Genomic DNA, 12,299 nt, shown 5'->3' on the forward strand with positions numbered 1-12,299 from the left:
TGCACTTGAGAAACTTTCTAGCATACAATTTTAACTGAGTTTTGATACTCGTGTCCAAAGTACCAGTGAATTTTAGAAAGTAGTAACTTAGATTGCATGCAAGAATTTTTCCAAATGGGAATTTAAGGTCAATGTAAATAATGCAAAGCAGCAACCTTGTAAATTTTAAGTAACAATAAATAGGTTGGAATTAATTAATGCAATAGGTTCAGATTCTAGGTTAGAATCAAGTGCAGATTTTGATTTATGATCTTATGCATTAATAAGATATGGACAGCACGGCTTAGCCAGAACTTGCAGCTCACTGCTATTTGTCAGAAAACCATTAAGAGCCAGCCACATTGCTGTAGGTCTAGAAATACAGAGGAACATTCATTATCCAGCATTTGATTATCCGAATATCAGATTATCCGGCAAGATCGCAAGGTCCCGATGCTTGGCTAAACTGTTATCTGGCATTCAATTAACCAAACAAAATGCTCCCCGCCCATGTCCTATGGATGATCAAGGTTCCTCTGTACATGTAGGCCAGCTCAGGTAAGGACAACTGATTTCCTTCCCTAAAGGACATCCTTGAATTATAGATTTTACAACAACGAGGTCACCATTTTAGATTGTATTGAATTTCAATTGAACCACCTGTTGCTGGAATTCGAATGTGTCCCTGGAACAGTACTGAGAGGTTCTATGTGACAAGTCCAGTGATCGTCCCAATATAACACTGCCTCTCAGTAATTGCCCTTCACAGTCCAAGTAATCTTTTCACACCATGTGCTCTGTTGCAGCCTCTATTTCTGTACTTGCCCTTCCAGTCTGTGCATGAACCACTCCAAGTGCCTGAGGAGTACATGAAGCCATACAGTTTTATCCATGATAAGGCTCGGCGCCAGTATGCGGGAATGGTGTCCGTAATGGATGAAGCTGTGGGGAACATCACTCACGCTCTGCACAAGTTTGGATTCTGGAACAATACTGTCTTCATCTTTTCCACTGGTAAGCCCTTTGCTGCCAGGTTATTACTCCATGTAGTGTTTGTGACTCAAGCTGCCATATTTGTGCCGCTCCAATTTACATTCCCAATTTAAAGCTTTGCAATTGTGGTGTGAATGGGCAAACACGGTCGGCTTAAAATAACTAGGTATCTGAGTTAAAATTGAAAATATTAGAATGAGAAGTTTTTGCAGATCTATGATATCTATGTTTCTATAATTGAATGGTTTCTTCCGTGGAAAAAGGCAGCTGTATCTTCCATGGTGCAGATTATCTATTGTGCTAGCTTTTGTGGGATGGCGGTGTTGTTGGCAACAGAATTTGTTACCTGTCCCTATTTGCCCCAGAACTGATTGGCTTGGTAAGGCCATTTGAGAGGACAGTTAAGAGTCACCCACATTACTATGGGTCGACAATGGCCAGCCCAACCAAGGACAGCAGAGTTCCTTCCCTGAAGGGCATTACTTGAAAATTGTGAATTCAGTAAACACACCAAACTAAAATGTCATGGGAGTCCAGGTACATATCTGTAAAATGAGTTGAAACTCACAGTTCAACATAATCAAGAATTCTCCTTTTTATTTTGTTGTTAGACTACATTGACTGGTATCAATGTACATTTGCTATCCACCACTTTAAATTCACAAATGAGCATCTGAGCTAGGGGAGGCTGCTTAAAATTAGGGATCACCGTTTTAGGTAGAGATGGCAATCACCTTTTCACTGAGGGTTGTGCAACAATGAAACTCTGTTGAAGGCCGTGGACGTGGCGGTCATTGAATATTTTTAAGGTGGTGGTGAATAGATCCTTGTTAGAGAGGAGACTGAGGGTTTTCTAGGGTGGATGGGAATGTAGAATTTGAAACACAAGGATCAGCTGTGGTTTTATTGAATGGTGGAACAGCTTTCAGAGACCAAAAGGCCTACCTGTGCTTTCATCTCACAAGTCTGTATGTGTTTAGGTGCTCTAGAAATGCAAGTTTCTTTCATTCTTTAAGTATTTTGCCATGGTCTTTTGTGAAATTATTGTCAAAGCATTTTTTGTAGTTTTAAACCAACTTGTACTTCAGAGTTGTTCTACTGACTGAGTTCCCATTGTATACTTTATTCTTGATGATACTAAGCCAGTTATTTCTGATACTAGAGTACATTGGCCCTGGTTCGATTGTTTTATTACTTTCTTGAGATTATGTGGAGGGCAGAAAAACAGCAACTATTGTGGTTCTCCTGGTGGCTAAATACATAAAACGATTTACAATGGACTCCCAAAATACACCCAAGGGATTCTTTTACCAGGACATTTTTTCAATCTTCCTGCTTTAGGAATTCTGAACCTTTTAATCTTGTGTTTATATAGTCTGTGTTCCCATGTTGGCAGATGTCCTAGACAAAGCAGCGTTTTCATTGGATGAACACGTTGTTATTTTAGAGACCAGGAGCTGTCTGCCATTCCGTCTGTGCATTCTTCCTGTAAACTTGGCTGTTGTGCTTCAGAAACTATTGTTCACATGTCCTTTCTTAGACCCTTTCCCATCTGCATCCTGATATGAAACTTGTTGTATTTGCTTAATTTCTGCTTGTATTTTTTTCACTAGACATCTAAGTGCCCCACTCTTTACTACCATTCTTCCCACTCCATCTTCTGATCCTGAGTTCAAGGTAAACAACCTACAAACATTTCTCAGGAATCTCCCCAGCACAGAGGTTGAAAATATACCAAAATGCTTCTTACACTCCATAAGAATGTGACCTAACAAATGGGAGCAGGCATAAACTATATGGCCCACCAAGCCTGTCCTACCTTTCAATCGTCATTGCCACTTGACTGCAACTCCCTTTTCCTACTCTCTCGCATGCCCCTTGTTACCCTGGGAGACCAAAACTTATCATATCACAGACTTAAATATTTTCAATGATGGCGCATTTGCAATGTTGGGGAATTCCAAAACTTCATACCCCTTTTGAAAGAAAGGTCTTCTCATCTCTGTCATTATCCTGAAAGTATGCCCCCTTGTTCTAGATTCTCAGTCTTTTCTATCGTGATCTTTTAATATAGTGTACCACCTCCAAAGCAAGTCCTCAAATATGGAGACTAGAAATCTATGCTGTACTCCAGGCTTGGTTTCACTAGAGCCTAGTACAATTGATTGCTGTGACTGTCTGCATGCTGGCGTCGCAAGAGTGATTAATGAGTGACCATGACCCAAGTGTGCATTGAACTATGAGTTGTGCTAGAGTGTGACAATGGTGGGAATTGTCAAGTGGCTTGATGTATCAGGACTTCGCCTTCAGCAACCTGCTAGAATTCAAGGTCTCACAACTGAAGGCTGTGTGCAGACAGCATACCCTAAATTGAGCTTCTAATCACAGTTGCTGCAGAGTGCAGACTCTCGATACGATGGCAGTGCCAGCAAGGTCAAACCGTGCTGAACCAGGGTTTGACAACAGGTGCAAATGTGATAAGAACTGAAGGGAAGTGATAAAGGGCTTATGCAACTACATTAATCAAGCGCATGAATTCTCCCTCTTTGCATCTTTCATTTTTTTTTCTTTCCAAAGATATTGCCCAAACTGTTGAATATTTCAGGCATTTTCTGTTTTAAAGTTCCAATTTCCTGCATTGATTGTATTTTCATAGAATCCATACTGTGTGGAAGCAGACCATTCTGCCCATCAAGCCCACACTATCCTGCCAAAGAGCATCCCACCCAGACCTACCTCCCTGTAACGCTGCATGTCTGATGGCAAATCCCTGGACACTATGGGTAATTTAGCATGGCCAGTCCAACTAACCTGCACATCTTTGGACTGTGGGAGGAAATCACAGCACCCAGAGGAAACCCACGCAGACACGGAGAGAATGTGCAAACTCCACACAGTCACCCAAGGCTAGAATTGAACCCGGGTCCCTGGTGCTATGAGGCAGCAGTGCTAACCACTAAGCCACCATGCTGTTTTGCTTTACTTTAAATCAGCTGTTTGCGTCCCTAATTTATAATAGGTAAGCTCTGAAATGCCATTATGTAGTAGAGTGCCACATTTTCTTTAATGCTATAGTCCATTCTCAACTGATTTTCTTTCCTCATAGTTGCCCAATTTTCTTTTAAGGATATTATCAACCATTATCTCCTTGACCCCATTCCAAGCAGTCACCATCTTCAATTGAAAACAGTTGATAGTCAGTCCATTCACTTTCCCTTTTTTGGGCTTCATTTAATATTTCCCTGAAGCAAAGTACCTTGCGCCACTTTCTTATCAAATATCGCATAATATTTATTGCACAGAAACAGTCATTCTTCACGCCTTAAGGTCACAAGTTGTCCCCTATTATTCTGCATATAAACTAATCAATCTACTCCATATTCTCCAACATGTATTTATCATGTTTTCTCTAACTTGATGCTAGTTGCCTCATGGCACTGTTGTAAAGAGTTCCATATTCTAACCATCCTAATCCATTTCCACAATAAATAAGACCTGGACAACATTCAGGCCTGGGCTGATAAATGCCAAGTAGTATTTGTGCTGCACACGTGACAGGCAATGACCTATCTCTTATATGTAAGATGTAATCATCATTCCTGACATTACCATTATTGAATTTCCCCATTATCAATACCCTGTGGGTTATCATTGACCAGAAACTGAACTGGGTGAACCATATAAATACTGTGGTTACAAAAGCAGGTCAGAGGCTGAGAATTAGGAACGTAGGATCAGAAGTAGGACATTTGACACTTTGAGGCTGCTCCATTGTTCAGTAAGACCATGGCTGATTTGACTCCACTGTCCTATTTGCATCACAGAACTGTCAATTCCCATATCCATCAAAATTCTTGCTCCGTTTTGAATAAGGTTTCAAGGACCCAGCCTCCACTCGAGTAACTTATCTTCTGATTCCCCAAAGCCTCTCTGTTCTGCAAGGCATAGGTCAGGAGTATGCTGGAATACTCCCCACATGCCTGAATGAGTGCAGCTCCAACAAAGCTCAAAGCTCAGCATCATCCAGGGACAAGTCAGCCCATTTGTTTGGCATCCCATTCATCACCTTCAGCATTCGCTCACTTATCCACTAGTGCACAGTGTGTACCATCTATAAGCTGTACAGCAACAACTCCAGGCTGCTCCAACCATGACCACTTCAAGTTAGAGGGTCAAGAGCTCCAGAGGCATTGGAACACCATTACCTACAAGTTCCCCACCAGCCACTATCTATTCAGACTTGCCAATATATCACCATTTCTTCACTGTCTCAACATCCTGGAACTCTATACCTAACAGCACTGCAGGTTCCCCTATACTACATGGACTGCAGTGGTTCAGAGGGTGGCTCACTGCCATCTTCTCGAGGGCAATGGGAATGGTCAATTAATCCTGGTCTCCCCAGTGATGCCCACATCATGTGAAAGAATGAAATTTTTAAAAGGCAGGAGATAATTCAGCCTCTCTTTCTCTATGCCACCTAATGAAGAATGGATAAACTTTGCAATGAAAATGGTTTTGGTTAATTTATAAAACTTAGAGATATTATGAAACCTGGGGAGGATGGATGGACAAAGATTCAAAATGGCATAACTTTACTAGAATTGACGAACAAGTGATGGATGAAATTTAATACGGGGAATTGTGTTTTGATATGGCAGGGAGAACGGAGAAAGACAATGTAAAATAAATGATGCAATTCCAAGGGTGTACTGGAGCAGGGACACATGGGTCTATGTCCATTTGTCATTGAAGATGATACATTGAGTGAGAAAGCAGTTAAAGAGACATGAAGTTTTTGGAGTAATATATCCAGGTCTGGGCTATACACTTTAGTAAGGATGTGGAGGCATTAGAGTGTGTACAGAAGAGATTGGTTCCAGGGAAGAGGGGCTTATGTTTCATTGTTAGATCAATGATGTTGGGACTCTCTCTTCCTTTTGAGAAGATTAAGAGGAGATTTATTAAAGATGTCATAAGTAATAAGGGAACTGGACAAGGAGAAACGGTTTCCAATAGGAGCAGGGTGAAGAACAAGAGGGTGCCAATGAAGGTGATTAATAAAAGAAACAACATTGACGTAAATATTTTTAGGCAGTGAGTGGTTAGGATCTGTAAGGCACAGTCCGAGTGTGTGGTGGAGGTGGTTCAGTCATGGCTTTCTGAGAAATAATCTGAAGGGAAGAAAATTTTCAGTGTTGCCTGGGGAAGGCTGGGCAGTAGGATGAGGTGGATTTTCTTGCAGACAGAATGGGCGAAAGGTCCACCTTTTGTACTATAATCATGTCATGGTTTCGTATACCATGGATTAACTGGTGTATCTCGTATCATCATCACTTCATCGAAATGCTCATCAGTTTGTCTTCTGTAAAATCAGATGATGTGTGAAGAAAAGTGCTGGAGGATCAGAAAACTGCCAATGTAACATCTTTACCGAAAAAACGGAGAAAAATGGTTAAGTAATGGCAAGATAGCTGGACGTCTGTTATTGGGGAAAATGTTCGTCTATTATAGGGGATGTAGTAGCAGAGCATTTCAAAATACAATAATATGATCAAGCAGAGTAAACACAACTTCATGAAGAGGCAATCATACCTTAACGCATTTATTAGAGCTCTTTGAGGAGTTAACAAGCAGGACAGAGAAAAGGGAATCAATGCATGTAATTTACTATCCACTCCCTCCACCACTGATGCTCAGAGCAGCACTGTATACTATCTACAAGATGCACTGCAGAAATTCACCAAAGATTCTCAGACAGCATCTTTCAGACTCTCAAACACTTCCATCAGAAGGACAACGGCAACAGACACATGGGAACACCACCACCTTCAAGTTCTCCTCCAAACCACTCACCATCTTGACTTGGAATTATATTGACATTCCTTCAGGGTGACAGGGGGATGGTGGGGGAAGAAGAAATGCCCTGGAATTCCCTCCCTAACTGCAGTGTGGGTCTCCTTACAACATATCAATTGCAGTGGTTCAGGAAGGCAGCTCACTACCATCTTTTCAAAGGCAACTAGGGATGGGCAATAAATGCTTGCCAGCCATTGATACCAACATCCCACAGTGAATTTTTTTAAAAATGTGGATCTCCAGAAGGCGTTTGATAAGTTACCACAGATGAGGCACCTTTAATAAGATAAGAGCCCATTGGGCAGAGGGGTAACATATCAGCATTGGATAGAGAATTGGCTATCTAATACAAGACAGAGCTGGCTAAGGCTGAGTGGCCACTGGGGGCGTCTGCGCACAGAGTGCCAGTACATTAAATCCTGCATGTTGAAGTTGCTGCTGCACAGGGACCTTGGAGGTATGCACAGTGTAAGAAGAAATGGAGGGGAATGTTGATAACTAAAGGAGTGCCATAGAAATCAGTGCTGGCAACACAATCATTTACAATGTGTATTGGAAACATAGAGTACAGCATGGAAACAGACCCTTCGGTCCAACCTGTCCATGCCGACCAGATATCACAACCCAATCTAGTTCCACCTGCCAGCACCCAGCCCATATCCCTCCAAACCCTTCCTATTCATATACCCATCCAAATGCCTCTTAAATGTTGCAATTGTACCAGCCTCCACCACTTCCTCTGGCAGCTCATTCCATACACGTACCACCCTCTGTGTGAAAAGGTTGCCCCTTAGGTCCCTTTTATATCTTTCCCCTCCTCTCACTCTAGACCTATGCCCTCTAGTTCTGGACTCCCCCCATCCCAGGGAAAAGACTTTGTCTATTTATCCTATCCATGCCCCTCAATTTTGTAAACCTCTATAAGGTCACCCCTCAGCCTCCGACGCTCCAGGGAAAACAGCCCCAGCCTGTTCAGCCTCTCCCAATAGCTCAAATCCTCCAACCCTGGCAACTTCCTTGTAAATCTTTTCTGAACCCTTTCAAGTTTCACAATATCTTTCCGATAGGAAGGAGACCAGAATTGCACACAATATTCCAACAGTGACCTAACCAATGCCCTGTACACCTGCAACATGACCTCCCAACTCCTGTACTCAATACTCTCACCAATAAAGGAAAGCATACCAAATGCCGCCTTCACTATCCTATCTACCTGCGACTCCACTTTCAAGGAGCTATGAACCTGCACTCCAAGGGCTCTTTGTTCAGCAACACTCCCTAGAACCTTACCATTAAGTGTAGAAGTCCTGCTAAGATTTGCTTTCCCAAAATGCAGCACTTCGCATTTATCTGAATTAAACTCCATCTGCCACTTCTCAGCCCATTGGTCCATCTGGTCAGATCCTATTGTAATCTGAGGTAACCCTCTTCGCTGTCCACTACACCTCCAATTTTGGTGTCATCTGCAAACTTACCAGCTGTGCCTCTTATGCTCGCATCCAAATCATTTATGTAAATGACAAAAAATAGAGGACCCAGCACCGATACTTGTGGCACTCCACTGGTCACAGGCCTCCAGTCTGAAAAACAACCCTCCACCACCTTAATGACTTGGATGAGGAAAGTGAGTAACCCTAACCTTATCGCGGAAATCACAAAAATAGGTGGGTAGGCAGGTGATGAGGGTGACAGACTCTGCAGGGGGCTATAGGCAGATGAGTGGGGAAAAAAAAACTTTGCAGAAGGAAAATGTGAGGTTATCTACTATGTCAGGTAGAATAGAGGATCCGAATATTATTTAAATGGAGAAAGACTGCAGAAAGCTGAAGTTCTCGTCCATGAGTCATAAAAAGCTAGCATCGAAGTTCAGTGCATAATAAGGAAGGCAAATGGAATGTTGGCCTTGATTTCAAAGGGAGTGGAGTATAAAATAGGTGTTGCAGAAATGATGTAAAGCAGTAGTTACACCACACCTAGAACTTTGTGTGCATTCTTTACACATTATACATTATGCTCCCATTTGAGGCAGTACAGAGAAGGATCACCAGCTTGATCTGGATATGGAGGGGTTTTCTTACAACGAGAGGTTGATTAGGTTGAGCCTGTACTCATTGGAGTTTACAGGAACCAGATGCTTCTAACATTCAGTGCAGAAAAATCCCAGTGGTCATTGAGAGGACCTGATTAAATTACACTGCAAGGTAGTTGCACATCTTGAGACATTTGTCCAGAACAACTACCCGTGCAATAATTTAAATCTAAAAATTGATCTTTCACTTGTGTTCATAATTACACAGGAATTTGCTGATGATTATTCAGGTTTCAAGACTGTAATTAATGATGAGACTGCCATTCTAGACAGCAGTAAGAGGAATGTTATTGTGATTAGCTAACCTGAATTGTGAAGGGCTGTCGATATGTGGCTTTTGAACCAATGAGAAGTGGTTCAAGCCTGCACAAACGAACCAAAATTACTTTTCTTCACGGCATTCACATATTTGGTTTGAACTTTAGCTAGTTGAAACAGTCTATCTAAAATGCTAATTCTGGTGATTCATCCCTTTTTGTAAATAAACACGGAATTTAAGCATTAGGCTCAAAGTATTTGTAGATGTACGTTCAACTAAGCTGAGGATGGGCATATTGTTCAACTGGTCACAAGGTTACCCATCTTTAATGTTCAGCCATCAGCACCCTGGAGATTTAGGTTTGAGAATAAAACAGGGAGCACCATTATTATGTATGTTTGTCACTAACATCCATTAACAAACTTGACATCACTTAGCTCTGTTGCTAAATCTTTATTTCCTGTCGAACAGGGAAGGCTGAGAGGTGTATAAAATAACGAGGGGCTTGCATAGAGGGGACTGGGAAGAACCCTTGCCCCCTGGCAGAGAGGTCACTTTTTGGGGCCACAGATTTATGGCAGCTGGCAGAGTATTCGAGGGGACTGCAGGAAGAATGTATTCACACAGACGGTGGTGGGTGTTTGGAATTTGATGCCCTGTCTGAGGGTTGGGGCAGAAACCTTCAGCTCATTTAAAAGGAACATGGATCTGTACCTGAAGTACTATAACTTGCAAGGGTTACCTGGTAAATGGAATTAAATTGGGTGGCTAGTTTATTCAACTAGCTCAGACACCATGGGATAATGGCCTCTTCCTTAGCTGTAACTTTTCTCCAGTTCTATGTTTAATTTGCATCAAGTCCTGTTCTCCTATCACACTTTTCCTTACTGACTTGTATTAACTCTCACTCTAGCAACATCTTGATTCCCATCCTTGTTTTCAAATGCCTCCATAATCTACCAGTTTCTTTCACACTAATCTCCTCAGTCTCTTCCAATTCCCTCATGTGCTCCTCTAGTTATTGAACATTCCCAATTTTAATCATTCCACTATTTAATGGATAGACCTTCAGTTACCTGGGTCCTAAGCTCAGGAATTCCCTCTGTAACCATGTCTACCTCCCTTTCCTCCTTTTAAGACATCCTTTTAAGATCTTTTCAAAATAATCTCCTTCTGTGATTGTGTCCTAGTTTGTTTTGCAATGCACCTATCAGATGCCTTAGGAAGTTTGATTGATTGAATGATGTTATATGATAACAAGTTGTTGATGAAATTTTAGAAGAAATATTGATCACCTGTGATTTTGACGAAACACTTCTGTGTAATAAACATTTCCTGTCACTAGATGTCCTGAACATACCGTGAAAGTGTTCTAAGAGACCTATTTACTGAATGAATTTGTGACATCTGGTAGCTGACAGTTGTGCTCTGCTATGTTCCACATTACAAAACTCTGTGGATATCTGTTCATAAAAATGGGAACTGTGATCTGTAGTCCTTACAAGATTGTTTTTGGCCAGTACCTTAATAATTTTAAGGTTACCAGCCCATTGCTATGCTTCATAATACAAAGAATATAGTTCCTTTCTTCTGCATTCTGCTAACTGGCAAGCTATGGTAAAGCAAGGGCCCTGAGGGGTTTCTCCATAGCTTTTATATAATTGCGGATTGTAATGTTTCTTCCACAAAAGCTCTACTGTTCTCGTAAAAGCTCTTTGCACAACACTGTCTCCAATTGGTGCCAGCAGAGAGACGGTGGTCATGTACAAATAAATTGCATGCTGAGAGGATGGCAACATCTTTACTCTTTCTTCAACAAGAATCCAATATAACCAGGCAGCCAGCCAGTGAGCTGTACTCACTCATTTTGCTTCAATTGTAACATTTTTCCAAAGCTATGAACCTATTGTATGAGGCATTTTCTTGATTTTTGTTGAACAAAATATTTTGTTGTTATCTCCGGATTTGACCGGGGTGGCAGGATGGCTCAGTGATCCGCATGGCTGTGTCACAATGCCAGGGACTCCGATTTGATTCCAGCCTCTGGCAACTGCCTGTGTGGAGTTTGTACGTTCTCCCGGTGTCTGTGTGGGTTTCCTCCCACAGTCCAAGATGTGCAGTTTAGGTGGATTGGCCATGTTAAATTGCCCATAGTGTCCAGGAATGTGCAGGTTGGGTGGATTAACCATGGGAAATGAAAGATTGTGTTAGTGTAGAGGGGATGGATCTGGTTGGATAATCTTTGGAAGGCCGGTGTGGACTCAATGGGCCGAATGGCGTGCTTCAACACTGTAGGGATTTTATGATTTTATGATAACTGTTCCCATATCATTTAGTGACTATACATTTAGCTGAAATAGCCCTAACTTCCAGAATTCCTTTCCGACATTTCTCTTCCCTCTCTACCAAGATGCTCCTTAAAACCCTTCTTTCACCAAGTTTCTGGTCACCACCTTTTAATATTTTCTCATGTCATTTGGTACGAAGAGCCTGGAGCCATTTTACTGTGTCATATGTTTTATAGATACACAAGTTATTCTAATTATCATGCATTTAGAGGATAATTTAATTTTTTTTATAGCCTAGTATTTATTAAAGCCAGTTCTGAGGAAGGTTCACTCGATCCGAAACGCTAACTCTGATTTCTCTCCGCAGATGTTGCCAGACATGCTGAGCTTTTCCAGTAATTTCTATTTTTGTCTATTATTTACAGCATCTGCAGTTCTTTTGATTTCTATTTATTACAGCCCTTAAATATCCTTTCATCGCTTATATAATTGGTATCTTTTCCTTTGTCAGACTGAATGTTGATAGGGTTGGCATCACGATTATAGAATGTTTTGTCTGGGTAATTTTCACATGATGAAATCACTTTATATTTAATGATGATATATACATGAATCCAGGAATACTTCTAATTGAATTCTCATAACAAATTACACAGTGAATAACTCAGTTTGTACTGAGTTCAAAGAACCATATAATCTTATCAGTCTTCATTTCGCAAAGGAACAGAATCTCCTGACATATTAATGGAGAGATAGGAATGGAGGACCTGCACTTTCTTTTGATTTTCATGGTACAGCCTACATATTTTCCTTGAGTTGAGCGTCAGTGGAC

General features: G+C 41.4%; 1 protein-coding gene across 1 annotated transcript in view; it reads left to right on the top strand.

Moving 5' to 3' along the window:
* arsb (arylsulfatase B) overlaps positions 1–12,299 on the top strand; it is an 80,443-nt gene that overhangs the window by 22,312 nt on the left and 45,832 nt on the right. The window contains exon 4 of the mRNA XM_072596216.1: positions 786–993. Coding sequence (XP_072452317.1) covers positions 786–993 — 208 coding nt within the window. The remainder of the gene's footprint in view (positions 1–785; positions 994–12,299) is intronic.

Source organism: Chiloscyllium punctatum, chromosome 2 (assembly GCF_047496795.1).
Source record: "Chiloscyllium punctatum isolate Juve2018m chromosome 2, sChiPun1.3, whole genome shotgun sequence".
Taxonomy (NCBI): Eukaryota; Metazoa; Chordata; class Chondrichthyes; order Orectolobiformes; family Hemiscylliidae; genus Chiloscyllium; species Chiloscyllium punctatum.